The following is a 27964-nucleotide window of genomic DNA, read 5'->3' as shown; positions in this document are numbered from 1 at the left end:
AAGAGAGAGAAGCAGTGTCCCCTCGAAAACTTCGAGACAGCAGCTCACCTGTTCTGACTGCACTCCAGGATCCGTACGACAGATCAGGTCGTGGGAATGACGTCTCTGTGCGCTGACATGTAGCCCTCGCAGCACGACGCGAGAAAGCCGACTCGCCGGCTGGCCTGTCTGTGAGGATTTATGACCTGTCGGGGCTTGTCTGCGGCGTCCTAGCGCCAGGGCTGCTGATAAAATACTTCCCGGGGTCAGGAGGAGAGGCAGGCATGGACGGAGTGACACGAATCCAGCTTCCGCCCGCTCTGCTCCACACACCTCTCCCGCAGGAGGTGCGGGAGCAACCCCTCTCCGTGTCAGACCTGCGAGCCCTTCCCTGCCCAGCCCGCAGCGATCTGCGCTGGATGCCACCTGTGTGACGCGATCCCCCGCGACGGCGCATGTCCACGCTGCAGGCAGGAGCAAAGCGAGTTGTCTGCGCCCGGTGCGCGGGCTGCCTCTGCGCGAACGCCCGGGGCCGCAGGCGGCGCAGCCGAGCCCCGCACGCTGATTGGCTGGCGGCGCAGCGGGCCCTGGCCGCTGATTGGCCGGGGACACGCCCAGGAAGTAGTCGCGCAGAAAGCGAGACGCTCGCTCTCTCTCCGGGGCTGTGGGAAGGCGCTGCAGAAGTTTTGCAGAAGTCGGAAATGTTTCTATTTTAATAACTGCTCGTTTTTTAAGAAACTCTTTGTGTGTGTGTGTGGGGCGGGCTGTTTTAACCGGACCCCAGAGCTGCCCAGGGCCATGTAGCGATTCCGACTGCGCTCCAGCGAGCCCGCCGAGACGATGTGCTGTGCGCTGCCCGTGTCGACAGGATACCGAAATATTTCTGGAGTTCCGACGGGAAATAAACGACTCGGTCCGACTCGCTAACTGGTTAGAGAGCGGCTGCCCCTTACCGGAGTGATCTGCAGACCTGAGCGCCCGTAACCGCAGAGCTCTCGCCCTGCCTCTCCTCCAACATGACAGTAAGTTCTGCCGCAAAAACAACTTTTTTTTATTTATTTCTGGAAAGTCGTGCAACAACCGGGATCTGTCGAGCCGCGGCGGCAGGTCCGACCGGATTCCTGACTGCCCTGTTGTCGGCGTCGGTGAGGATTTATTGATTTAGTTTTTTCTTGCGTGCGGAAATTCCCCCGCACGGTTCCCTAGGTCACTCTGTGCGCGCTGTTTCTGCTCGGTCCCGTGTTTGCGCGCGCGTGTGTGTGTGTGTGTTTGCGTTGCGCAAGTCGGGTGGGCGTGCAGCGGGTCCCGGGCGGGGGTTCGGGTTCCGGACCGGCCGTGCCCGCTGCCCGCTGCCCGCGCCGGGGAGGCTGGCGGTAGCGCCGCTAATTGAACAGACAGGAGGGTGCTTAATTGTACTTCATGTGTGCTGCAGGCGGTGTCTGTGCTCGGTGTCTGCTCAGCTGAAGCCCCTGTGGGTAGCCCTGTGTGTGCCTCTCTCCTCTTCCTCTTCTGTTTTCTCACTCCCCCTCTCTTCTCTTTCTGCCGGACAGTTGTTTTTCTCTCTTCTCTCCCTCTTTCTGCCTGCAGATCTCTCTCTCTCTCCCTGCTGCTGCTGCTCGGCTGCTGTTCCCTCTGCCTGCTCGTCTCCCTCTGTAGCTCTGCTGCAGCTCCATCACAGTTGGGCACGGTCCTGCTCCTACTGACCAGCAGTTCCAGCTGACCGTCTGAGTGTGGCCCTGCGTGGCTCGAGCTGACCGTCTGAGTGTGGCCCTGCGTGGCTCGAGCTGACCGCCCGCCCCATGTGGCTGTGTGGGGTGTGTTCGTCTCTGCCTCTGTCTCCCCCCCAGCCCTGCGGTGTGCGGCTTCTGAGTGTTTCCTGTTGTTTTTCACAGCTTCGCCACCCTGTGACCCCTCCCTCCGCCCATGGCTGCCGCCGCTGCGCCCTGGGGTCAGGGGTCGGGGGTCACTGTGGGGCTGCCCTGGTCTCAGTTGGCCGAGTGGGTGCTGCTTCAGGTTGCGGCAGGGCAGCATGGTTTTTAATCAGGGCTCTTACTTGAAGGACCATTGCGACAGGGGTCCTGTGTCCTGGGACAGGGGTCTGTTGGGGACGGTGGCACTGCTGGGCACCTGACTGAACTATTTTGCATCGTCTAGGACTGACGTACAATATCATGTCCCGCACAGCTCTGTTCTCGTGCCGGTGTCCTTGCAAGATGGCTGATGATCGCCCAGAAATCGACAGTCCGTGGCTGGAGAACCTAGACAGTATTTCACAGTAAATAAAGACCTCAGAGGACAGAGACTGACTGCTGTTTCCTTCTCTCTCCCTGCAGCCCGATCTCCTCAACTTCAAGAAGGGCTGGATGTCGAAGCTGCACGAGAATGGCGAGGTACTGCGGGTTGGGAGGGAGTCTGGAGAAGTTGCGATGGAGTCAGTGTGTGTGGTGCTCTGGCCAGGGGGTGGTGGGTGTGGCGTGCTGTCTGGCGTGGGGTCATGTTGGTGGATGTGGTCTGCTATCTGGGGGCGTGTCAGTGGGTGTGGCGTGCTGTCTGGCGTGGGGTCATGTTGGTGGATGTGGTCTGCTATCTGGGGGTGTGTCAGTGGGTGTGGCTTGCAGTCTGGCGTGGGGTCATGTTGGTGGATGTGGTCTGCTATCTGGGGGTGTGTCAGTGGGTGTGGCTTGCAGTCTGGCGTGGGGTCATGTTGGTGGATGTGGTCTGCTATCTGGGGGCGTGTCAGTGGGTGTGGCTTGCAGTCTGGCGTGGGGTCATGTTGGTGGATGTGGTCTGCTATCTGGGGGCGTGTCAGTGGGTGTGGCTTGCTGTATGACCTAGGGGGTGTGGTCTGCTGGCTGGTTTACTGGGGGAGGGGGCGGTGTCAGTGGGCGTAGTGGAGTGGCTGACCCCGAGGGGGCGTGTCAGTGGGCGTAGTGGAGTGGCTGACCCCGAGGGGGCATGTCAGTGGGCGTAGTGGAGTGGCTGGTTAACTGGGGAGGGGGCGTTGTCAGCGGTGGGGGGGTGCTGTCCTGACTGGTTTCCCTCTCTGCAGTGGAAGAAGCACTGGTTTGTCCTGACGGATGCTGGCCTGAAGTACTACAGGGATTCAGGAGCGGAGGAGGTGAGGCGGCGGACTGCCGAGATTCCCACAGCACAGCAGCCTGATCCACGCCCGGATTTACTGGGCGCTGTAGGGTCTCCACTGGCACAGCCAACTGTGACTGGGGGACTGCTAGTCACAGTTGGCTAGTGACGGGACCCAGCCTCGAACCCGCGATCGTAGGGCAATTGCATATATCGGTGGAGCCTTGCAGGAGACCCTCTGGTCAGTTTTAAGATTGAATTCATTTCCCTCTTAATGAGCCGGATGCCCAGATTTAGCTTGATGACTTGTTGGCGCGCCCAGCAGGCCGGCCCCTGGCGGGTCGCGTTCGGGCCAGCGTGTCCGTCTCCGCGGTCCAGCTCGCCGCCCTCCTGGTTTCTCTGCGGGTGTGAGCAGAGCCGCCGACCCTTCGCCCGCGGTCACGCGGTTTCACTTCATCAGCAGGGTCGGTAGGGAAACTCGTTAACCGCGCACGAGCCGATTAACGCTGCGCTGGTTCGAGAGGGGTTTGTCAGCAGTGCATCCCAGGCGGGATGCTGGATGTCGGGAGCTCGGCAGGGTTGAGCAGGCGGCGCAGTGTGCGGACGGGGCTGCTGCAGGGTCGGCTGTGGGGTCGGGGTGTGACCCGTCTCTCTCTCGCTCTCAGAAGGATGACCTGGACGGAGAGATTGACCTGCGCTCCTGCGTCGACGTGTCCGAGTTCAACGTGGAGAAGAATTACGGGTTTCAGATACATGTCAGTGTGAGGCTGTGGGCAGCCTGTCTCTCTCTCTCTCCCTGTCAGTGTGAGTCTGTACTGTCTGTGTCTCTGTCTGTGCCTCCTGTCGGTCTGCCTGAGCGCCTCTGTCTGTGCCTCCTGTCGGTCTGCCTGAGCGTCTCTGTCCATCTGTGTATCTGAGGAATCTGTCTGTCTGTCAGACCCGGGAAGCAGTGTTCACTCTGTCGGCCATGACCTCGGGCATCAGGAGGAACTGGATCGAGGTTCTGAGGAAGAGCGTGAGGCCGGCCAGCACCCCTGACGTCACCCAGTGAGTGCAGTAGCCCTGGCGCGCGGGCATGCCTGTCGCAGTAACGCATGGCACGGTGTGTCGTTATTCAGGGTTGTGTTGGGCATGGAGGCATCACAGGACACACACAGACACACACTCACACCGGGGCCAGTCCATCACAGGACACACACAGACACACACTCACACCGGGGCCAGTCCATCACAGGACACACACAGACACACACATACTCGCAGCAGGGACAGTTTTCCCAGAAGCTGGTTAACCCACACATGGACTGTGATCAGAGCACCCGGAGGAAACACAGGCGAACACGGGGAGAACATGCAGACTCCACACAGACAGCACTCCCAGGTCTGAAATTGAACCCAGGGCCGCAGCTCTGTGTGGCAGTGATGCTGACCCCTGTGCCTCTGTGCCACCCTAGAGTGAGACACTAGGACTTGAATCCCAACTCGTGGAGAAGCTGTCAGGTTCTGTGTGTTTGAGCTGCAAAGATCAGGCAGGGCAGCACACAGGAGTGACGCACAGTAGCACAGATTTGTTTGGGACAGTAAGGTTTAACGAGGTCTCTCTACCTTAGGTTGACAGACAATGGCAGCGATAAGGAAAACTCCCTCTCGAGAGATCGCCCAGCGACTCGCCGTGGGTCCACGCGCTACCAGCAGGAGGGGGGGTCGGAGGTCACGCCCACCCTGACCCCCCGACGCTTCGACTACGTGGAGCTGGCTCCTGTGACCGCGGCCTCCGACCTCGGAGGGGCGGGGCTTTCATCCCCGGCCAACGAGGGAGAAGAGGGGGAGGGATTGGGGAAGGAGCAGGCCCAGCGATTGGAAGACAGAAGCCGCTGGTTCCAGACGGCCCCCGCGTCCAAGGCGACGAACACCAGCAGCCAATGGGATGCTGTCCTGTCCCGGAAAGCGGCGGGGCCGCTGGGTGGAGCCCCACCCACCACTGCGGAGCAGAGGCAGCGATTGGAGGAGGAGATCGAGAAGCGGTGGGTGGAGTTTGAGAGGCTCCCCCTGCGGGAGATGCGGTCGGTGCCTGTGATTGGCTCGCGCTCGGGGCAGCCGGCCAATGAGGCTCTGCAGAAGGAGGTGAGTCAGTCACACACATGTTTTTTGGAATTGGAAGCCTTTTTTTATCTTTATAAAATTCTTTCCTTCTTCTGCATTGTCAGTTCTCCCTGTGCTTTATCTCTCCCTGCATTTCCTCTGCTTAAATCTCTCCTGGCATCCTTCTGCCTCCTGCTCCCCGTCCTCCATCTGTAGTGTGTCTCTCTGCGCAGTGTCACTGTTGTGCTGTAGTGCCCAGTCAGTCACTCTGTACCTGTTATCCCCACCTGCCTGTGGCACCCTCTCAGGTGGCGTCTCTCAGGCAGCAGCTGGACCGCCTGCGGGGGGCGGGGGGCTGTGGCCCCGGCAGCCCCTGTGCGCGGAGCCTGGAGGCCATGGAGCGCGCTCACAGGCAGGCGCTGGAGGAGATGCAGAGGCGGCATGACCGGGAGAAGAGAGAGCTGGAGGGGGAGAGGGAGCGGCTGCTGGAGGAGGAGACTCATGCCACTGCCCAAGGTGCATGATGCATAATAGTAACCCTAGACCCTAATAGTGACCCTAGAGGCACTCCTAACACACAGACATTAATACAGACCCTAATACTGACCCTAGTGGCACTCCTAATGCACAGAGATTAATACAGACCCTACCACAGGCCCTGGAGACACCCCTAACACACACAGACGTTAATACAGACCCTAATACTGACCCTAGTGACACTCTTCACACAGTGATTAATACTGACCCCTGAGGCACCCCTCATTAGAACAGATGAGTATTGACCACAGTACAGATACCAGAGGCTCACCTGAGTCATTAATGGTGCTCACAGTGACCTGCACAGCAGACAGTGTCAGTGTCTGTGGAATAACTCTCCCGTCCCCCTGTGTCCCTCAGCGATGGACGCCCTGAGGAAGGCCCACCAGGACGAGCTGCAGAGGGAGGTGGACAGGACCCGGAGGCTGGGAGGCGGGGGGTCTGACGTGCAGGCTCTGCGGGCGCAGCACCAGTGAGTCCCTCCACAGGTCGAACGGTAAACCAGTCTGTGTCTGTGTCAGACCTCAGGACTGCCCTAGCTGCTGGAGATTTGCATTCAGAACTCGGGTCGGAGAGGATCGGGTCCAGATTATAGAAAAAACAGCTACGCTAATCATAAGGCACAAGTAAAAATTAGGGCTTTTAGATCTGTAACCTTTTAAGCGAGATGCTTTATAATTCTAAGCATTAAGGCTGTGCAGTGATTTCTAATGGGTGACACTGTGCTGTAATACTGTACTAAAGCACTGTGAGACTGAGACAGTGGCAGGTGACACTGTGCTGTGAGACTGAGGCGGCGGCAGGTGACACTGTGCTGTGAGACTGAGACAGTGGCAGGTGACACTGTGCTGTGAGACTGAGGCGGCGGCGGGTGACACTGTGCTGTGAGACTGAGGCGGCGGCGGGTGACACTGTGCTGTGAGACTGAGACAGTGGCAGGTGACACTGTGCTGTGAGACTGAGGCAGTGGCAGGTGACACTGTGCTGTGAGACTGAGGCGGCGGCGGGTGACACTGTGCTGTGAGACTGAGGCGGCGGCGGGTGACACTGTGCTGTGAGACTGAGACAGTGGCGGGTGACACTGTGCTGTGAGACTGAGACAGTGGCGGGTGACACTGTGCTGTGAGACTGAGGCGGCGGCAGGTGACACTGTGCTGTGAGACTGAGGCGGCGGCAGGTGACACTGTGCTGTGAGACTGAGACAGTGGCAGGTGACACTGTGCTGTGAGACTGAGGCGGCGGCAGGTGACACTGTGCTGTGAGACTGAGACGGTGGCGGGTGACACTGTGCTGTGAGACTGAGGCAGTGGCAGGTGACACTGTGCTGTGAGACTGAGGCAGGGCGCTGGATTCGGACCAGGCGCCTGCCCACCCGTGTGGCTCTCTCCCTGTCCAGGTCGGAGGTGGGGGCGCTGAGGCGGGAGCTGGACAGCCTGTCGGAGAGGTACTCCCAGAAGTGCCTGGAGCTGAACCGGGCGGAGCAGAGCAACGGGGAGCGGGAGCGAGAGATCAGCCGCAGGGAGAGGGAGCTGGAGCAGCTGAGGAGAGAGAACCAGGTCAGGGGAGAGGGCTGGGAGGGCACTGGCCAGCGGGCTGACCATCTGGGCACTGGCCAGCGGGCTGACCATCTGGGGACTGGTCCATCTGCTGGGCACTGTCACAGTCACTGGGCACCATCTGAGCACTGGTTCAGAAGCCAGTTCAGAGATTAGGAGGAGGCCATGATGAGTAAAGACCGGGGGAAATTCGGCCAGGACACTGGGGTAACACCTCTAGTCTTTTCGAGAAACGCCCTGGGATTTTTAATGACCACAGAGGGCTTCATCCGAAGGATGGTGCCTTTTTACAGTACAGTGTTCCCGTCACTATACTGGGGCATTAGGATCCACACAGACCGCAGGGTGAGCGCCCCCTGCTGGTCCCACTAACACCTCTTCCAGCAGCAACCTTAGTTGTTCCCAGGAGTCTCCCCTCCAGGTGCTGGCCAGGCTCACACTGCTGGGCTCCAGCGGGGCTGCCAGCTGGGAGCCGCAGGGTGATCCAGCTCCTAGCAGGAGAGCTGCAGTCTTCCCTCTGTCTCTCTCTCTTACTGTCCCTCTGCCTCTGCAGGAGCTGCAGGCCCGGCTCTCTGAAGAGATCAGTCGATTGCGTTCCTTCATCACGGGTCAGGGGTCGCATGAGGGCAGTTCCCTTGGCAACTGGGAGCGGAATTCCTGTGAGCTGGAGGTGAGGAAGTCGAGGCTGAGAAACGCAGGACCTGCTGCCGCCTGGTGGCCAGATGCAGGCACTGACTCCACTAGTGCAGTAATTACAGATGCGTGTACGAGCTATTGTGTGGTAACTCTGGCTTCATCACAACTGTGTCGTAATTAAGGCTTACGTATTTGTATTGTTGATGTTGTGTACATTCTGGTGTAGGTGTTCTTATTAAATGCAGTGCTGTAAATGTGTATAATTTGTGTGGTTTTGTATGTGTTGTAATATCTGCGGTAAAGTGTTATTTGTATGTTATTTGCAGGTGTTACTGCGAGTTAAAGAGAATGAGGTGAAGTATCTACACAAGGAGATCAGCTGCCTGAGAGATGAACTGCAGACACTCAATAAGGTGCAGTTTGTTATTCATTTACTGGTGTGTCCAGTCAGTGTGTGTGTATTAACCCCTCTCTCTCTCAGTGCAGTGTTAATGTACTGGAGTGTCCAGTCAGTGTGTGTGTATTAACCCCTCTCTCTCTCAGTGCAGTGTTAATGTACTGGAGTGTCCAGTCAGTGTGTCTGTATGAACCCCTCTCTCTCTCAGGAGAAGAAGACCGCCTGTGAGCGCTATAAGGAGGTGTATATGGAGCTGAGTGGGATGAAGTCTCGCAGTGAGCGGGAGATCGAGACCCTGCGGGAGCACCTCAGACTCGCCATGGCCGCGCTGCAGGAGGGACAGTCGCTGGGCAACAGTCTGGCTGACTGAGAGGGAGAGGGAGAGGTCAGTGTCCCTGCCGCCAGCGGCTGACCCAGGCTCCCCCTGAGCCCACACCACACTAGAGCTCATGTCAAGAGACGCATTGTAGAACTGTACCAAAGACCGTATCGCCCTCCTGGGCTGCTGTAAATGCCTAGTCAGTAATTGACTTTCATCTCTCCCTACAGTTTTTCAGCCACGCTGGCTCTTTGGGAGACGGTCCCTGATGTCTGCAGGCCTACGTTTTTGGAACCAGCGTGGAAAACTGAGAGAGTGCCTTAGCCTCCGTTTCATCAGCCAATGGGAAGCCAAGACTGGTACCAGCTGATCGTCACCGGGGGCCTTTTAGTTTAGCGGTTTTTATGTCGTCTTCCCGTTCTTCTGTCTGCCTTTGAGAACAGATGTGGAGCCGCCCGCTGTGTGCCTGGAGTCCGTGATTGTAGCCGAGTTTGCGAAGCTCCGATAATGATGGTCAAGCAGGAGAGCCCCAGCTTCAGGTGTTCAGTGAGGTCAAAGTATCGGTTTGGGGCAAAGAGGCAATCTGTGAATTTCCAATCTTGCATCAAACCCTCTTTGTTTTTTGTTTTTTAAAAAGTCTAATTTCTCCCTGCAGGCCTGACACAAGGCCCGTCTCGCTGTTGTTCCCCTGTGTGGCCCAGGTGGCCGGACAGGTGCACACGCTCCTCTCTGGGGCTGGCGGGCAGCTCTCCCCAGTACAGGCTCCTCCAGGCCAGCTCTCGCCCTCAGGGTCTCAGGCCCACCGCCAGGAGAGCTGGTCACCAGCTACTAACCATGCGGTTGTGAAGGCCATGGACAGGGCATGTACTGGCCATGGACTGGCAACAATCTGGTTGGAAACTACTAAAGGACAGGTCATCAACTACTGGTGAACAAGTCATGAATGACGAACAGTCTGGTTGGTAACTACTAATGAACAGGTCATGAACTACTAATGAACAGGTCATGAACTACTAATGAACAGCTCATGAACTGCTCATGGACTCCTAATGGACTACTAACGATCTGGTTATTAATGAACGAACTGGTCCTGCACTCTTAATGAACCGGTCCTGAACTACTAATGGACGTGTTGGGAACTGGGATCCGGGGAGTCGGACTGATTTGGGGAGAGCAGGTGGGCATGAGGTAAACTCAAAGGGGCCCGTGCGCTACACACTGGGCAGCCCCCCCCGTCAGTGACACACACTGGACGGGCGACCCCACAAACTGCACTTTTAGTACAACGGGTGGATGGACAAGAGGGGCCCCAAGATATTTGTATAGATTTTAATTTCGCTGCTCTGGGGAGTTTTAGATCAGACTTTGATTTTGCTTTTTTAGAAGCCCGCAATTCCTTACACACAGACTGGAAATGTGAGAGAAGTCTGTGCACAGCCAGTCCTTGCACCCGAGCTTCCTGTTACTGAGCATTAAACCCTGGAAAACCACTACTGGATGAAGTTATTAAGGCGAGAGAGGGGTGTATGGGGCTGTGCAGGACTGGAGTGGCTGTGGAGGTCGGGCACAGGGCTGGGGATGTGTCACGAGGCCTGACACTGCCCTGGTGTGACAGAGTGACGTTTGTGAAGTACAGGACGAGTGGACCTTAGTTCGCTTACAGGGGGATGTATTTTTAAAAAGATGTGAAGAAAAACAGGACTTGTGGAGTGTTAAGGTGAAACCTTTTGGCGTGAGAGAAGAGGAGGAGAGTTTTTCTTAACGGAATTATTAAGCGAGAGGGGGGAGTGTTTTTCCAGATCTTGACCAAAAATGTAAAATGTCTGGGTTTTTTTTTTTAAAGAATCTCCTCATTTTTTTAAAAACGTTTTTAGAGGTTATGTCCTGTTTGGTCAGTGCAGTCCTGCTCCAGACTGCACTGCCTTTACTGTAAAGTGCCCTTTACTGTAACCCTGCCCTGTGTGCTGGGCAGGGACTGTAGGTTTACACATGCGTGGCTCTCCCAGTCTGTCAGCTCTGCTCTCTAGAGTCTCCCTCCCTCCCTTCCTCCATCCTTCTGTTTGTGTCTCCGGTCCTCAGCCGTTACCTCCTCTGGCTTGATGTGGTTCCTCAGGGAAGTTATAATGCAGAATCCCTGGAGCAATTAATGCAGGCCCTAGAATAGACCCTAGAGAGACCCCTAATCCTGAAAGATTAATGTAGGCCCTAAAACAGACCCTAGAGACACACCTAATACTGAAAGATTAATTTAAGCCCTACAAAATATCAGAGAGATGTAATAAAAATAAATTAATATGGGTCCTAGAACAGACCAGAGCCTGTTTTTTTATATGGATGAACACAAGCCCTCTTATAGACCCTAGATGCACAATCCTAGACCCTGACAGAGCTCAGCACAAGGTTCCGGCCACAAATCCGGCCGGGAGTTCATGGCTGAGAGCCAGAGGAGGAGGAGGAGGAGGGAGGGAGATGGAAAGCAGGGCAGGGGAGAGGAAGAGTGGGGGATACTCGGTGCTCTCACACAGCCGTCCCTGACCCGGATCGGCTGTTTCGGAAAGGTCCGGCCCTGCTCGGCCGTGCTTGATGTGGTTCCTCAGGGAAGTTATAATGCAGGATTATCCAGGATGGGGCTGGATAATCTGGAGCCGCCCTGAGGGCTGCGCTTCTACAGCTCTGCAGACCTGCGTGCTCCACCCCACACATGAGGAGCACGGCGCGGAGGAGGAGCGATCCCTTACCGGCGAACACGCGAACGTTTTCCCAGTAACTGTGGCGTGCGCCGGCGGTCGATGGGTGCTGTGAGGGTTTCGGACGGCCCAGATCAAGCTCGCCAGCTGTAGCTGGACCCGACCGGGACCCTCCCCGAGAGGAGAAGCGTTTACACCGCTGGATCAGAGCAGGAGTGAGACCTGATCGGAAACGGCAGTGTGAACGCCTCGGACTGAGTCCGGTTTGTCGTGCAGCAGTCGGTGATGCTTCAGTGAGCCAGCAGATCTGTGTTTTAGGAGGGTTAACAGGTCAGTCTTGTACAACTGGATTCTTACCTTTTATTATTATTGACAGAGTGTTACACTTTTTATATTTAAGTACATATCTATATATAAAGTATCAAATGTTTTGCAATCAATAAAATTATAGCAAAAGTATTTCTGTGTCGTGTCATCTCTGGAACGCAGTCGTGTGTGTGTCTCGAATATCTGAGGGCAGGACAAACATCATTCCCGCTTCAGGGTGGAAGCAGGCAGGTTTGAAGGGGTGGCGGAGGGTTAGTGAGCACTGTTGGGGCTGTCCTGTCATGAGAAACGGGTGTGATGATGCCTGTATCGCCCCCTGCTGGGTGGCGCAGGACAGCTAGCTGGGCAGAGGGGCCAGGGATCGGGCTGGGGTTCAGTCTGGGGACGCCCACGCTCCGCTCACGTCCCTCTCCCCCGCTGGCAGACCAGGGCGGGACCCCGGCTCGGCTCAGACGATCACCAGGGGGGGTCCTGGGATGCTGAGGGACACGCCCTTCAGGAACTCCCGGTGGTCCTGGGGGAGCCCCGGAGTCTGGGGCGCAGCGGCCTGTCGTGTCCCCGAGTGCAGCTGGGGCCCGCTGGACCCGTCCCGCCCAGGGCCAGCGCCAGTGTGCTCCTGGCCTGTGGGAGAGAAGGGGCCGTCAGTCTCCTGTGTTCCCAGGACAGACCCGCACGCAGACCGGACTCCTCCTCTGGCCCTGCCTGCCCTGCAGCACGTCTCTCCCCTGGCCTAGACGCAGGACCTGCTGCGGTCTGTCACTTTCTGTCACCCCCACTCCTGTCAGAGCCCTCTGCTCCTGCCCCGGGGGGGGGGGGGCTCTCAGGACCTGCTCTCAGGCTCTCAGGAGGGGCTGGTGGGGGCAGTCAGGCCTCAGGCTGGGCTGCGTGCTGCAGGAGAACGAGCCCAGGAGCAGCGTGACCCAGACAGGCCGTCCAGATAGCAGGAGCTCCTGGCGTCTGAAACTGCGTCAGAGAGCCGAGGTCAGGGAGCCGGGAGACAGGCAGGAGCCGCCTCTGCCCCCTCATCTCCGCGCGGAATCTCAGGAGCCCCAGCGCCACGGGCCAGGAGACCCTCCTTGGGCAGCTGGGGGACAGGAGTCAGAGCCCACAGCGTCTCCGAGAGCCCAGCCAGCTCAGCGGCTCTCGGTCCTCATGCAGCTATCAGACCCCGGAATCCACTCCCTGGACGTGCTCCTGCTTCTGCTTACTGGCGGCAGGTCTTGGTTCCAACGCCGTTACGTGTGTTCTTGGAACGACCTCCAAAACAAACCCTGTGCAGCATCACACAGAGTCACCACAAACACCGAGTGCACCCCTGTCCGGGGCCAAGTCAGCGGTCGGAGGGTCGCCCCCTCTCGAACCCAGCGCGGTGGCGTCAGAGGGACACTTCCCCCGACCCCTCTTTGCAGGGCAGTGACGTCGCAGCTCGGATCCCGAGCCGGGTCTCTCTCCAGCATGAATTAACTGCGGTGATTTACTGACGCCTCGCAGATCTGAGGGTTTTCCGAGTTCCAACGGCTCGAACTTCTTTTTGTTTGATTTCCTTGAAACCTGCAGCGGAGAACTAACCCGTACTCGTCCCGTGAAATGATATCGACTGATATCGCGGGCCAAGGGGCTCGAAGATAAAACACGAGTTTGCACGTTCGGACCCGCCTCCTCGAAGACCTCATTGTAAAAACCCCTTTCATTCCCGTTAAACATCATCCGGAACTCAAGACGGCTACTTCTAATTCAATTACAGATTCAGAATTGTGATAGCTTTGCTCATTTTCTTACAGTTTGCGTTAAATATTTCATTTGGTCTCATATTTTCACCTTTTTTCTGCCCCGACATTTCCTGTACAAGAACGGTCTGTGCACTTCTGTTGTGCGCCTTAGGATATTTACTCGATTCCCGACTCATCTGAGATCAAACAAAATAAAAACCGTTTTTTATTTCGTACGACGTATGGTCCTGTCTTTTAGCTGCTGCATCAGTGTCCCTCGTCTTGCTCTGTACAAGTCATCGCACTGGTTTCCCCTCTCGTGCAGCTGGATGAACCTGGGACCTATTTGCCGAGAGCAAGCGGTCGGTCTCAAACACTGAGCAAGGAGGGTGAAAGTATCAAAAAATCCCAAAAAGAGAATTGAAGTGTCACACAACAAAGCATGACTGTGAAAGGTCAGGAGGCCTGCCTAGTGAGCACAACACTTGATTACAGTCAAAAAATCATTAAAAAATAAAGAAAGGTTCCACAACCCAAAGCAGGTTGTGTGAGGTGAGGGGGGCTGTCTGGTGTGTAAAACACCTGGTTGCAGCATTGTGGCTGTTGTGCTTAAAGAGCTATTGACTCGTGAATAGCACCCCCCTATCCCCCTGTACCGCCTGTCTAATGAAAAAATATATTGAATATATTGAAAAATCAATATTTTTTCAAATCAATATTTTGCCATATTGAAAAAATCATAAAAAAATAAAGAAAGGTTCCACAACCCAAAGCAAGGTTGTATAAGGTGAGGGGGGGCTGTCTGGTGTGTAAAACTCTTGGTCGCAGCATTGTGGGTGCTGTGGTTTAAATGCTATTGGCTTGTGAACAGCATCCCCCTATCCCAGAGCATAGTGCCACATTAAATAGAAGCACAAGAAAAAGAGATTCAGAACTCAAAGCTGTGTCAGTCTTCTGTGTCAAAAATCGGTTTGAACATCATGGGAGCTGTCTTTAATAAGCTGCTGAGTAGAGAATATTTGAAATTTCCTGCTGTCAGTAGTATTGTCAATATAGTTGACCCTTACCTGTCTGAAAACAGGACGTAAAGGAAGGGTTTCAGAAATCAAACAAAGCTGGACTCCCGTGCTTCCAGTCTGGGGAATTGGAGACTGCGCTGTTCTGCTTCCTATGGTCATAGACGGGTTTTTCGCACGAAGCCGTGTTGAACAGTATTTCTCGCGTTGTGGACGTGTGGACACAGCGGCCCCCCGGGTTCCAGTTAGTGCGTAATTACGCATCGATGAAAAACCGATGGAGGATTAAAAAAAGATAATTAGCTCACTGATAGTTTGATGTAGAGGCTGTGGAAATTTCCACAAGTCGTGGTCTTTAAGATGCGTTTGGTCTGAAGGCGTTCTGTGTTTCCATCGCGAAGATATGGACAAAATAATATTCGAGCGTGGTCAAAAAAATGACAAAGTGAAGGCTGAGAAAGCAGTCACCATGTACTTTAGACACAAAGCAAGTGTTCTCGCAACTCTAAGAGGTTTCGTGGAAACGCTACAGGAGTGCCAAAATCGTTTTCGAACTTCAAGCTAACTGTACCGCGGTGGTGAACGTAGAGCAGAGGAGTGTGTTGTCGTATGCACACGAACACTGGGACTCTCATCAGCGCTGATGTCTCGGGACGCACACAGTACAACAGACAACACCACACAGTACACTGTAGACAGCACGTTACAAACACCATCGATCACGACAGCGGAACAAGAAATAAATCTGTTGCAGTGAGAAACATGGTAGACCACGCGAAAACTGCAGAGCGCAGACATGCATGGAGCCTGAGGCAGGGGCAGTCGGCTGCTCAGGACGCAAAAGTGAGGATAAGTCACCGAGAAAAGTTACGGTTTTAAATATTCCGACAGTTTCCAGGACAAACGGCAGGCTCACCTCTGCAGCAGAGCCAGATGCCCATCTCTGAGCAGCCGAGCCGGTGTCCAGGTGTCCAGGTGTGGAGCCGCTCGGACAGACGCGCTCTGGGGTGAGGACTGACTCACCTGCTCTCATTGGCCGCTCGCCACCACTCTGATTGGCCGAGCAGGCAAGAGGGGGCTGGGCTTACCAAGAACCCGGATTCAGGAGACGCACGTTTTGAACACCCGGCTTTTTGTCCTGGGAAAATACCCCCTTTTATCTTTAATCCTGTTGTTAAATTCTCACCCCCCACAAGGTGCCCGGCGTTGTGTTGTGGCAGAAGTGCTGGAATCCGTCCTGGGTCCTTGTGTTTTCACAACAGTGTGGATCACGTGTGCTGACACACCCACCAAGCTCTTCCCGAAAATACAGCGACATTCGCACCCAGCACCGACTTCAGTCTTCAATCAGCGTCTCGTAGCTGTTTAAAGATCAGGACGTGTTTCTGGGACACAGCCAGAACAGCTTATAACAATTCGAGCGAAGCTTCACCGGTCGCCAGGAGGAAAAAGTCTTTTCTTCTTCCTCTTCAAAGTTCGAGCCCTGAGCGCCTCGCCGGCGGAGAGCTGTCCTGCGCTGTATTCCAAAGCAGTTTTTCCATGTTTGTCTACTTTTCATACAATTTGCTCACTCAGTAGATGTTTACGGGAGACTATTAGCACTAAGGAGAAAAAAAAGTTCAGTTTAAATGAGGAACCATTTATTTTAAACGCAAGAATTATGACTTTTGCTTTTAAACCCATTATTATCTCCCTTAAAGGTGTTGTTTGTTTTCTCCGTAGCGCTAACAGGCGTCTGTAGGAGGGTCTAATTGTGGTCTGGGTCTTGCTGCAACAGTGCACCACAACACTGAAGTTCCTTCTTTTCGGCCCGGTTATACCTCCGTGGAGGCGACGGTGAATACAGTAGTTCAGTAGTTCATGCGCAGGCTGCAAAGGGACAAGTAACAGGTTTATTCCCTGCTGAAAAGAGAAGACAACACAACGTTTCGGCCGCGGAGCCTTCTTCAGGTGTGAGACGGCTCCACGGCCGAAACGTTGTGTTTTCTTTCTTCTCTTTTCAGCAGGGAATAAACCTATTTTTCCAGTGAATATAACGCGAACACTGTCGCCAATCGGCCTCGGCAGTTTGTAATAATCCAGGTCCCTAAAACTGTTCAGGCCCCAGTCTGGTCTTGATCAAGCACAACTGCCACCTGGTGGCTAAAGGGCGTTACGACATGACCCGGGCGACTATTTCCACAGGGTGTGTGGAATCCTAATTCAGCGCTCTGCAGCCTGTGAGGTTAACAGCCCAAGGGATGTTTTTAGAGTAGGGATCCCCAGTCCGTGTCCTGGGGAACCCCAATCCAGTTAGTCTTTAAGGGTGAACTGCTCGAGAGCCTTCCGGTCCTTAAGGGCTGAAGAGCACTTTTAATTTTAGTCCTAAATGATCTCTAAATGATTTAATTTAACCCAGATTTAATTTAAGGTAAAGTGCTTTTTTTTAAAAAACAGGATCACAGACGTTAAACACTGTGTGAGTGAATGCACGACAAACGCATGACATATATATATAATAATATACCTTTATTGCGCATTGATACACGTACAATATGTGCAAAAGACAGTATTTCATCGAGGTCTGCAGGAAGAGAAGGATAAGCATCCGGAACACAACCCTGAATCAGAAGCTCAACCCGTCTCACTGCGTCAGCTGCTCCGGAAAACTCATCCCGCTGTTTCCAGGAGGAGTCCGGAGCTCCGGAGCTTCAGCAGCCTGGCTGGGCAGATCAGACGCACACACCCCCCACCACTCTCAGTGTAAAGAAGTGCCTCGTGATCTCGGTGCCAGAGGATAAGATTGGAAGCGTCTCCCTGTCCCTCTGAGAGCAGAGCTGCGCGACAGCGGAGCGGTCAGACGGAGGGCAGAGTCAGAGTTTCTTTCACCGCTGACCAGAGGGGCTTGTGTACCCCAGGCAGCGACTGGCCGGCTCTGCAAAGGTGTCGCTGCTCATTCAAGCTTCAGGGTCTTGCTCTCTGAGCGCAGACCGGCTGGTGTGTGTCAACACCCTGCCAATTATTATAATGACACAGGGTCCCCCAATGAGCAGAGCTCAGGTTCCTCCAGAAGACCCCCAAACCCCCCTGGAGCCGCAGCTCTTGGTGTTAGAGTGACCCCGCAGCTCTGCTGGCCTTAACGGGCTGAGCAGCCCTCAGGAGGAAGCCCAGCCGTTCTGGAGGAAGCTGCAGCCCCGCGGGCGGATGGCGACGTGTGTAAGGGTGAGGGCAGTAAGGGCTAACGGGCTCTAAGGCACGGGTACGTCTCACTGCGCTGTCCTCCGGGCACTGACCGCCCTGCGGCCTGGCCAGCGGTCAGTCTCGCCCGGTCGGATTGGCAGGGAGAGCTGCTCGAGAGCTGAAAGCAACGACGGCGCTCAGATCGACACGAGAGCTCGGCATGGGCACAGGAGCCACAGCTGCGGGGGGTCCCCAGTGGAGGCACTGGGGGAACCCCTCTGCACTGGACAGCTGTTTCAGACTACAGATCCTCTGGATCGGGGGGTCCATCAGCGGATGAAAGCTGTGGACGGGGGGTCACTGGGCCCGTTAGACCTCGAGTGGATCAGTGTGACCCCCCACCCCCTGAGGACAAACAGAGCACCTGCTGGCTTCTGCACCCCAGGGGCCAGAGCGGGGAGCCCCCGGTGCCGCCCCAGCAATCCCCCTGTTCCGGGCCGGACCCGCCCCGACCCCCCTCCCCCACCTCCTATTTGACCTTGGTCACCACGTCCACAATGTTCAGGTCCTTGAAGGCCAGTTTCAGAACGGTCAGCACGGCCTCCAGGGGGCTCTCGGCCTCGGCCCCCGCGCTGCCCCCCAGCAGCCCCCCCAGCGCGGCGCCCCCCAGCGGGCCCAGCACGGCGGCCGGCGGGCACACGGGCGTGAGCACGGCGCCTGCCACCGTGCCCACCAGGGCGCCCAGGATGGCGCCGGCCGAGGCGGCGATGGAGATCTTGGAGATCCTCCCGAACAGCCTCCTCTTGGCCTTCCTGCGGCCCTCGGCGGGGTCGGGGGGCGCCGCGCCCGGGGGGGTGCCCGCCCCGCCGGCCTGCTCGCGCCGCAGGGCCTCGTCCACCGCCTGGTACACGGGGTTGGTGTAGTGGCCGCCGTTGTCCCGCGCCAGGCGCTCCAGCTTGTCCAGCAGGGCGGCGGCCTGCGCGCGGTCGCCCTCGGCGCGGTTGTTGAAGACGTGGTAGCGCCCCCCGCAGCGCCCCACCAGCTCGCGCAGGTGCTCGTCGCGCTGGAAGAACTGCTCCACGCTCTTCTTGCGCAGGTAGTCCCCGCGGGCGAACAGCACCAGCGCGTAGCGCAGCGCCTCCTCGCCGAACAGCGCCAGGATCTTCCTCACCGCCTCCCGCTCCTCCTCCTCGTAGGGCCCCACCTTCACCACCAGCAGGAAGGCGTGGGGCCCCGGCGCGGCCAGCACCAGGCAGCGCACGGCCTCCCGCTTCACCTCCTCCTCCGCCAGCCGCGTGTCGAAGAAGCCGGGCGTGTCGATCACGGTGACCGGCCGGCCGCCCAGCTGCTCCGTGTGCATGGCGCACTCACGCGTCACCGAGCCGGGGCTGGCCTCCGCCCGGAACACCGGCCGGCCCAGCAGCGTGTTCCCCGAGCTGCTCCGGCCCGCGCCCGTGATGCCCAGCAGCACGATGCGCAGCTCCCGGTCCTCGCTGGCGTCTGGGGGGGGGGAGACGGGACGTGAGGATCGGCTGCAGCGCGGGTCAAGAGAGAGAACATGCAGGCTCCACGCAGACTGTCGAGCCCTGGTCTCTGGAGCAGGTCTGCAGCCTCACTCAGCCTCTGTGTGTGTGTGTGTGTGTGTGGTCCCCCCCCCCGCCCACCCGGGCCGCGAGAGAGAGACGTCATCTCGACGCTCAAAAGGAAAACAGCAAGTGTCTTTAACAGTAATTTGAACCCCACAGCCACAGAGGAAACTGCATTTACTGACTGCTTGGACAGGAGACTGGCTGGACTGTGGCGGGGTCACTGGTCTCGAGTCCTGGGTTCGAATCCAGAGCGGGATCCTTCTGTGTGGAGTCTGCATGCTCCCATTCCCTCCCACCCCCCATATTTTCCCCAGGAGTCCAAAGGCATGCTGGGTCGACAAACCGCTCCTCTGCTGGTGTTCTTCGGAAAGACTTTCATCTCTGACATAACTCTCCTCAGTGTATCTCACGTCAGCAAAACCCCGGAAATTCTTACAGTGTATCTGGGGGGGAACGTCAATGTGAAATCCATCCATCCTTTTTCGAACCAATACAGGGCTGTGTGGGGGAGCCGGAGCCTAACCCAGCAAGCACTGGGCACAAGGTACAGCTGCGGGGCACACACTGACACAGACACACACACTGGCACCAGGGGAGTCACTGCTAGGCGGGGCTTTTCCAGGAGGGGAGTCTGCCCTGGTGTCGCCCGTTTCCCCTCCTGGCCACTAGGTGGCACCAGACACCGGAGATCAGCTACTGGAGGCCCGAGCCAGTGACACAGTGACTCAGTGATGCGCAGCTTTCGTGTGCTGAACTTGAGATACTCTTTTCAGTAGCAGTTAAGAGGAACGTTATTTGCATGAATTAAAGGTCATGCACAGTCACTGAATGCTTTATAACTGTGATGCAGCTCTCGATATGCATTTCCAGACGCTGTGTTAATAAAAAAAAAGACTGAAAGGCGCGTTAAAGATTGAAGTGTGTTTTGGCTGCAGTCGCGCGGTTCTGCAATGCTCGAGTTCGGGCTGGGTTCGGGAGCCGCGAACCGGACCCGATGTGCGTGCTCTGACGGCGAACGCGTTTTTCTTTCTGTGATCACGGCTTCGGCCGTCCACGATACATGCTGTCCCTCCCAAAGGTGCCACTGCCCTGGAATCTGAAGGACACACCTCGGTCATAATGTGCAGTATTTGCCTCACCAGTATCATGACTGCTTGCATCTCCAATATTCGGGATAATTCACCGCCTGTCCACATAGACAAAACCGTCCTCCAGGCTCAGGTCTACAGTGGGTCTGGGCACGCCCAGCCGGGATTAACACGAGCTGCGTGCTGGTTTTGATCGGGTTTAGCAAACAACCTGTCCGTTTTTATTTCATGGAATGGCTGTGCTCTGCTCTTCTAGGTCTCGTTTTTGGAAGACGCGTCTCTGTTATATTCTGTACTTCGCTTCCCGGAGCCCCCGGACGACTGCTGCCGCATCGTTATCGTCTTATTATTATTGTGCTCCTCCGGCAGCCATCTTACAAAGAAGTCTCCATTTGAGCGAGCGCAGATGTGCGTCAGCCGGCCGAACCGCTCCTCCTGCTCAGCTCACAGGAGCAAGCGGAGCAGCTCATCACAGATGATGGGCTCAGGGGCTGCGGCACAGGAAAACTCACCTGCCATCTTAGCACAGGGTCCGTGTCCCGTTCCTGAAGGAGCGCCGAGCTGAGAGGCAGTTCGGTGTGTGTGTGTGAGTCGGTGCTGAGCGGAGAGTTTACTGGGTGGGTGTGTGTTCAGCGTTCAGCGTGCAGATAGAGAGTTTACTGGGTGTGTCAGCGCTGAGGAGTGAGATTGTGTGTGTGTCAGTGTTGTGGAGTGAGAGGGTTTGTGTCAGAGGTGAGAGTGAGTGTGTGTGTGTCAGCACTGAGGAGTGAGAGTGTGTGTGGAGGGGCTTCATCCTACATGAGTTTGCAATTTAATCAAACCTTTGTCACTTTGGGCTTCTCAGTTTCAGCTCAGACCCAGCTCTGAGCTGGTTTATCTGGACAGCTTCCTCCCTCTCCTCAGCCTGGAGACAGAAACTGAACACGAAAAACCAGCTTCTGCACCATCACGGGGTATCCCCTCCTGAACCCTCGCAGTACCCCCTTTCTCCTGCAGCCTGGGGGTATCCCCTCTCTCCTGCAGGCTGGGGCTATCCCCTCCTGAATCACCCCCAGTACCCCCTCTCTCCTGCAGGCTGGGGCTATCCCCTCCTGAATCTCCCCCAGTACCCCCTCTCTCCTGCAGGCTCTGGGGCCACAGTGTCGGCGGGTTCAGTCCAGCTGTGCTCCGATTGGCCTCACCGAGCTGCTCGTTCCCAGTTCCCAGTTCCCAGTTCCCCACTCTCCCCTCTCCCGTGGGCCAGCTCCTACAAGCTGCAGCATCCCGACAGCGACTGCTTTTAAAAAAAAGTTTCCTCCATTTATTTTTGTAGTATTTTAACAGAAAAAGGTAAATCTTCATATACATAATATATATATATAAATCTGCAGTTTATCAAACAGGGTTTCCACAAGAAGAAAAACGGATCCAGAAGCAGAAACCGCCCCTGTGCAATGGTTGGTGGCGATGACGTCATGCGACAGTGACATCATGGTGATGACATCACATGACTATGGCATCATGCCGATGACATCACAGCCGGAGTTCTAGTCTCTCATTAGCTGTAGAGGCAGGAGGTTAATGAGAGTAAGTGAGCGCTAATTAGCCTTGAACTCGCAGCCGTTCTCCCTGTTCTCCCTCACCATGTCGTCGACGATCCTCAGCAGCTCCGTGACCTGGGCGGGGGCGAGCTCCTCGTCCTCGTTGACGAAGAACACGTGCCGGTGGCCGCACGCCTGCACCAGCGCCTGCAGGTGCTCGTTCTCCTGGACGAAGTCCCCCCGGGTCCTGTCCCCCAGCTGGTCGGCCTTGGTGAGGAGCACCACGGTGTAGCGGAGCACGTCCTCTCCGAACAGCTCCTTGACCCGCTCCACCACCTGCCGCCGGCTCTCTGTGTAGCGGTCGTCCGTGGGCACGGCCAGCAGGAAGCCGTGGGGCCCTGGGGCGCTCAGCGACAGGCACCTCCTCATGGTCTGGACCTCCTCCCCGGACAGCTGCCTGCCGGACAGCCCCGGCGTGTCCACCACGGTCACCCTGCGGCCCCGCACCAGCCGGCTGGCCCTCTCGCAGGCCGTGGTGACCGAGCTGGAGCTGATGTCCGCCATGAACACCTCCTCTCCCAGGATGGTGTTTCCTGAGCTGCTCTTGCCAGCCCCGGTCTTGCCCACCACCACCAGCCTCAGCTCGCGCCCTGCGGGAGACAGACGGTGCCATGACAGCAACTGCAGCAACTGCAAGAGCAGCAACAACTGCAAGAGCAACAACTACACCAACAGCAGCAACTGCAGCAGCTGGAACAGCAACAGGAACTGCAACAGTGAGAGCTACCGCAACACTTCCCATCATCCTCCAGCGCGCTGGTGCCTGATTCCCCTCCACGGGGGAGACTCGGGGGACCCCAGTCCCGGTCCGTCACCAGAACACGGTCTGATTCTTCGGACCCGGGACCGGCAGTGCCAGAACGGCTCTCCTGCCAGCAGCTCTAGAGTCTGTGTCATGAGTTTACTCCCCTGTGCCCCCTCATACCCGTCTTAATTGCTCTTAACACTGCATGTCAAACTGCACATTCATACACTGAGCAAATACTAATACCTCTGAACAGAATAAGAATACTTCCTGACCCGGCTGTCAGAAACGTGCTCGCAGTGGCCACAGCTGCAGTCAGACAAACGCAGCGATTTCCAGACTCACAAGACTCTCTAGTTTTCCTCAGCACAATAACCTGCTCAAAGACCCCCCAGGGCAACGCGCCCCCGATGTTCTGACAGCAGCTGGAGGCCTGACGGTGCAGGGGGTGGTTGAGTTCAGGTTTCAGCGGGGTGGGGCAGAATCGTGGAGCGTTAGTGTGCTGATCGCGCGCAGGCCTCCGTGTGCCAGCTCGTTACCTGCATCCTGGCTGTGTGTGCGCACACCCTTCCCACGGGAATTACCCAGGGAGCTGTTCCACGCCAGACCCCCACGGGAGAATCCCTCAGGGATCCTGAGTCACGCTGAGCTCGAACCTGAGCCCGCTGTGGAAGAGGACTCCCAGCAGGAGCAGGGCTGCGCCCAGAGTACTCTGGAGAGAGACCTGGACGCAGTGAGCCTGTCCTGGGGGGGAGCCCAGCAGCAGCGCAGGCAGCCAGGCTGGTGGGGCAGCACAAGCACCCCTCTCTGGAAGGCCTGGGATAAAAGAGCTCTGGCACGCGTTCCTGAGAACCGTCCCAGGGCATCGTGGATGGAGGGGCTCTCCTGCTCTTTCCCAGCCTCCTAATGTGCCGGAGTCCAGCCCTCCTGGGTCTCCCCGGCTAAGGGACCCAGAAGCCGGAGGGACCCCCCAGGCACAGGCAGGAAACACTCCAGCTGGTGGTCGCCATGGACACAGAGCCCCTCCCCCTGGAGACGGGGGGGGAGGGGGTGGCTGTGCTCCGGAACTGCGCTATATTCCTGCTCCAGCTGACGGTTGCTAGTGACGATGAACTCCTCCCCCTCCTGCTGTCCTGCAGGGGGAGGGGCTGGATGACTGCTGGCACAGAAACACGCTCCCGGCTCCTGTTTTCCATAAGGAGCTTCCCAATGGGAATGGGAGGCGAGGAATGGTGAAGACCAGCTCCTCCCCCTCTCCTACAGGAGCTGCACGAGGCTGAAGAGAACGGTGGCCACCCTCTGAACTGCAGGCTCTCCGTCTCCAGCGGAAAGCAGGCTGGACTCTCACCACACCCTTTCCGGTTTCTCCATCGCTACAGCCCTGGAGACTCCAGGACAGCAGGGAGAATCTGAGTCCTGCTCAGCAGCACACGGAGCCCGACCAGAACCGGGTAGGCACGCGGCTCTGAACAGGCTGTGCCGCGTGTCAGCGGGCCTGACAGAGCAGCTCTTTGTTCTCAATCCGCGCAGGAAAGAGGAAGCAGAGAGACGCACAGGCAGGAGGAAACAGCCCTCAGATCGCACTGCTGCCTCTCCAGGTGCTGCTGCAGCTTGTTCTGCCCCAGTCTGCCCCAGTCTGCCCCAGTCTGCCCCCTGGCTCTGCCCCCCCACCAGGCAGAGCAGCCTGGAGGACCATGAAGAAGAGGCCCTGTGCCCTGAACGTCTCACACCCTCTCTGCCCTGAACACAGACACTCTCCACACTGCCTGAATGAACAAGCCACACCAGAGCACTGGACACAGCTGTGTGCATCCAGACCCACCACTACAGCCAATCTCTCAGCCTGGGCAGGACAGGGGCTCAGACTGCAGCCCCACTAAAGTCTACACCGTCTACAGGCTGGCTCGGAGCTCCTCAGACTCAAGCAGAAGACCACTGACCTGCCATAGTGCCTGCGGTGCTCCTGAGCCGGGGAGAGGTGCTGTCCGTGTGGCGCAGGAGACGGGCGCTCAGTGCGTCTCGGCGCGCTCAGCCAGAGAGCAGGCAGGCAGAGCAGGTCCTGAGCGCAGGATTGCGGTCTCCGAGAGGTTTCGGTTCTAGCCCTTGTTTATCAGAAAGGGAGGCAGGTCCACAGGAGTCCGCCCTCTGACGTAGCTCTGTCCTCCCTCCCCCTGGACTAGTCTGCAGGCAAATGAGCTCCTGGATTGTGTAGACAGAGGTTGGTGAGCAGCGAGAAGAGATGACGTGGCAGACGTCACGGGGAGGGACTGTCAGGCTGGTCTTCCTCTTTCTGTGCCAGGCTCACAGCTCCGCACACTGGCCCACACTGCCTCTCTGCCTCGCCTGCCAGTCCCTCAGCTCTAATCAGGACCCTGCACCGCCTCCATCCCTCTTTTACAGAGTCTCAGCTCCAGCAGCTGGGCCTCTGTGCCTCACTCTCTCAAAATCCCAGGACTGTAACTGTAATGTCCCTCACTGCCTCTCTCCTTCCTAATATCTCAGCTCTACCCACTGTCCCACACTGCCTCTCTCTCTCTCAGCTCTACCCACTGTCCCACACTGCCTCTCTCTCTCAGCTCTACCCACTGTCCCACACTGCCTCCCTCTCTCTCTCAGCTCTACCCACTGTCCCACACTGCCTCCCTCTCTCTCTCAGCTCTACCCACTGTCCCACACTGCCTCCCTCTCTCTCAGCTCTACCCACTGTCCCACACTGCCTCCCTCTCTCTCTCAGCTCTACCCACTGGCCCACACTGCCTCTCTCTCTCTCAGCTCTACCCACTGGCCCACCCTGCCTCCCTCTCTCCCAGTGTTTCCTGTTTTTTTGTGGTTGGATCTCAGATCTGAATGGAGGCACCTGTTCCTCTTGTCAAATGCCACTCCTAACACTACAGTCTTCTGATTTTAGAGTCGATTAAAAACCAACAAACTGAAGGACAGAATGTGTTCACTCTCCTCCTGGGCGACTACTCCACACCCCTCCACTGAAAGAGTTCCGTTCCTCCAGCCCCTTGATTGGGGTACAGATCCTGCTAATAATCAATTAGCTAACGAGCAGTGGGACACTCCAGCGATGGGGCAGCCTGGAGGGGCTGCAGGCTGAGCAGACTTGTTTTAATCAACAGATACAATTGGTTTAAGAAGGTGAAAACAGTGGTGTTTTCAGGGCTTTTCCACTCATCAATGACCCAGTTTTTATCTGCTAGACCAGGATTGGCCAGCCCTGCTCCTGGGGAGCCCCAGTCCAGCAGGTTTAGGGGTCGCCCCTGGAATCATTGGTTTCCGAACACTTGGGACAATTTCCCTTTGAGCGGCGAAGCAGCTCAGGGCTCATCTGGAGTGAAAACACTAGCACCCTGCAGCCACTGCTCCTGACCTAACCGCACCCCTCAACAGACCAGAGCTCGCCAGAGCCGGTTCTGTGCCCCCGGTCCCAGCCTGCGGGTTCTGTTTCCTCTCGGGAACACACAGGGCCCGAGTGCGCCTGCACTGATCCACTGATGCGTCTGTCTTTCTTTCAGACAGGCCCCGAGCACGCTGCCTCCGTCCGCCCACGGGCCCTCCGGCGCCCCCGTTTACGTATTTTTGGATCCGTGTTCTGCTTTGTGTTAATTAATGTTGAATTTGACTTGAAAAATAGCTCCCTCAGTGCGGGTCTCTGCACAGCAGAGGCAGGTTCGTGTTTCTGGTCCCGTTTAATGTCGTCTTAGGATTCACTGTTAATGAACAGCGCTGATTAAAGGGGGAGCAAGAGGCGGAGTCCAGCCCCCAGCTCCTGGACACCTGCGGGCTCTGCAGTCACTCAGGTCTGAGCAGAGCGAACCCCGCAGAGTCGCCAGGCAGGAGCTTGGCGAGAGCTTGGGGCTGGGAGGACCCCAGGGGCAGGAGTGGGGGACCCCTGGTGAGAGCAGCAGTGTGATTTTGAAGGAGGGTGACAGTATAGTTAAAATGCACGCTCTGGGCTGCTCGAGCTGGGGAGAAGGCTAGTCTTGACCCCTGACCCCTTACTCTGACCTCTGACCCTTGCTCTTACCCTGACCCCTGACCCCTGTCCTGGAGGGAGTGGGCACCTGCAGGCCCTGGGTGAACTGGAAGAGCTCTCTCCGACTGTGAGTGCGCTTGAAGAGTGTGGCATCACTCTGTTGTGAAGAGCAGGCAGGGAGTGCGTGCCGGCTCAGTGTTCCTGCACGAAGCTGAGCCCCAGTGTAGTGGCAGGGAGTGGTTGTGCTCATGTGGCTTTCATTAGAGAAGCACGAGTCTGGGTGTCAGCTCCAGGAGAGACCCCAGCCAGTGCTGGGACTGTGCGACTGCTCGCTGTCCCTGTGCAGAGCAGAGCTGCAGGCAGAGAGGTGTCTCAGCACTTCCAGAAACTCAGACGGATAGAGCCCCCGGAACGACTCAGTTTATATCAGCATCCCATCAACAGAATTAGTGTTTGCTATAAACCCAGCAGGTGTTTGGCAGAAAAGGCTGGAAAGGGGGAAGGAGGACTGAATTCACGATCTTCTGTAGCAGTGTCGGTACACAGGCCTGTGTGTGTGTAGGTGTGTGTTTGTGTTTTTTTAGGTGTGTGTGCAGGTGTGCAGCTGTGTGTGTTCAGGTGTGCGGTTGAGTGTGTCTAGGTGTGTGTGTGTTCAAGTGTGCAACTGTGTGTGTAGGTGAGCAGGTGTGCAGCTGTGTGTGTTCAGGTGTGCAGTTGTGTGTGTGTAGGTGTGTGTGTGTGTAGGTGTGCAGCTGTGTGTGTCCAGGTGTGTGTATCTCTCTCTCTCTCAGATTCCCGGGAGCTGTCAACAGGCCAGTCGGAGAAGAACGCCCAGCACCGGGAGCAGAGAGTGAGCGCTGGGCGTGGGCGGCCGGTCTTTGTGCTCAGGTTGATCGCTCCTGTTTATACTTGACTTTCTCTCTCTCTCCGTTTCCCACGGGAGAGACAGCAGGAGAGTGGGAGCAGGCGGAACAACGGAATTCCAGTTCCTGCTTTTCTGGTTGTGCCGGCTGGACGTCTGAAGGCCGGGAGGCAGAGAAGAGCAGTGACTCCTCTGTGATCCCAGAGCGGGGTGCGTCTGGGGACCCAGAGCCCGGGTCAGCGCAGTCCTGAAGTGAGCTCATTAACGGGCGGCCGTGTGGACAGAGCAGACACAGCCTCTGTTCCAAGCACAGCCCCGGTCCGGCCGCAGTGTTGCCACCAAGGTCAGGTGCAGGACAAGAGCAGCAGTGTCTAACCTCACAGTGGGCGAGGGCCTGGCAGAACGTACATCCTGGTGTCTCACGTTCCTTCGGTCAGCCAAATAAGAACTTGTCACTGTCAGGGCTGATCACCAGGTGCGCTTCTAACCTTCTGCATGTGTGTCTGCTCCATTACTACTGTGAAACTCCTCCTCTTCCTCAGGCGTTCGCCTGGGCTCTCTCCTCCTCTTCCTCAGGCGTCACACCCAGCCCCCTTCCTCCTCTTCCTCAGATATCACGCCCAGTCCCCCTCC

At 56.9% G+C, this 27964-nt stretch overlaps 3 protein-coding genes across 4 annotated transcripts; 1 reads left to right on the top strand and 2 right to left on the bottom strand.

Moving 5' to 3' along the window:
- The first annotated feature begins 585 nt into the window (after positions 1 to 585).
- triobpb (TRIO and F-actin binding protein b) lies at positions 586 to 11733 on the top strand. The gene is made up of 13 exons (XM_088930847.1): positions 586 to 1001; positions 2313 to 2369; positions 3029 to 3097; positions 3726 to 3815; positions 3998 to 4107; positions 4671 to 5184; positions 5451 to 5658; positions 6040 to 6151; positions 7076 to 7235; positions 7789 to 7905; positions 8198 to 8284; positions 8477 to 8653; positions 8818 to 11733. The coding sequence occupies exons 1-12, from the start codon at positions 996 to 998 to the stop codon at positions 8636 to 8638; spliced, it is 1692 nt and encodes a 563-aa protein (XP_088786973.1). The 5' UTR covers positions 586 to 995; the 3' UTR covers positions 8639 to 8653; positions 8818 to 11733.
- A 5082-nt stretch (positions 11734 to 16815) lies between these two features.
- LOC148821517 (GTPase IMAP family member 4-like) lies at positions 16816 to 20943 on the bottom strand. Of its 2 annotated transcripts, none has more exons than XM_088930916.1 (2): positions 20675 to 20943; positions 16816 to 18985 (listed from the first exon to the last, which is right to left on the bottom strand). In XM_088930916.1, the coding sequence occupies exons 1-2, from the start codon at positions 20679 to 20681 to the stop codon at positions 18015 to 18017; spliced, it is 978 nt and encodes a 325-aa protein (XP_088787042.1). In that variant the 5' UTR covers positions 20682 to 20943; the 3' UTR covers positions 16816 to 18014. The 2 variants fall into 2 exon arrangements, with proteins under 2 accessions (XP_088787042.1, XP_088787043.1); XM_088930917.1 differs by lacking the exon at positions 20675 to 20943 and adding an exon at positions 20214 to 20664.
- Positions 20944 to 21439: 496 nt separating this feature from the next.
- LOC148821516 (GTPase IMAP family member 4-like) lies at positions 21440 to 24632 on the bottom strand. The gene is made up of 2 exons (XM_088930951.1): positions 24428 to 24632; positions 21440 to 22332 (listed from the first exon to the last, which is right to left on the bottom strand). The coding sequence occupies exons 1-2, from the start codon at positions 24432 to 24434 to the stop codon at positions 21740 to 21742; spliced, it is 600 nt and encodes a 199-aa protein (XP_088787077.1). The 5' UTR covers positions 24435 to 24632; the 3' UTR covers positions 21440 to 21739.
- Between the last annotated feature and the right edge of the window lie 3332 nt (positions 24633 to 27964).

Source organism: Atractosteus spatula, chromosome 13 (genome assembly GCF_055471065.1).
Source record: "Atractosteus spatula isolate fAtrSpa1 chromosome 13, fAtrSpa1.hap1, whole genome shotgun sequence".
In the NCBI taxonomy this organism is placed as follows: domain Eukaryota; kingdom Metazoa; phylum Chordata; class Actinopteri; order Semionotiformes; family Lepisosteidae; genus Atractosteus; species Atractosteus spatula.
The sequence above is the reverse complement of the archived record's forward strand: the minus strand, read 5'-3'. Positions and strand labels throughout refer to the sequence as shown.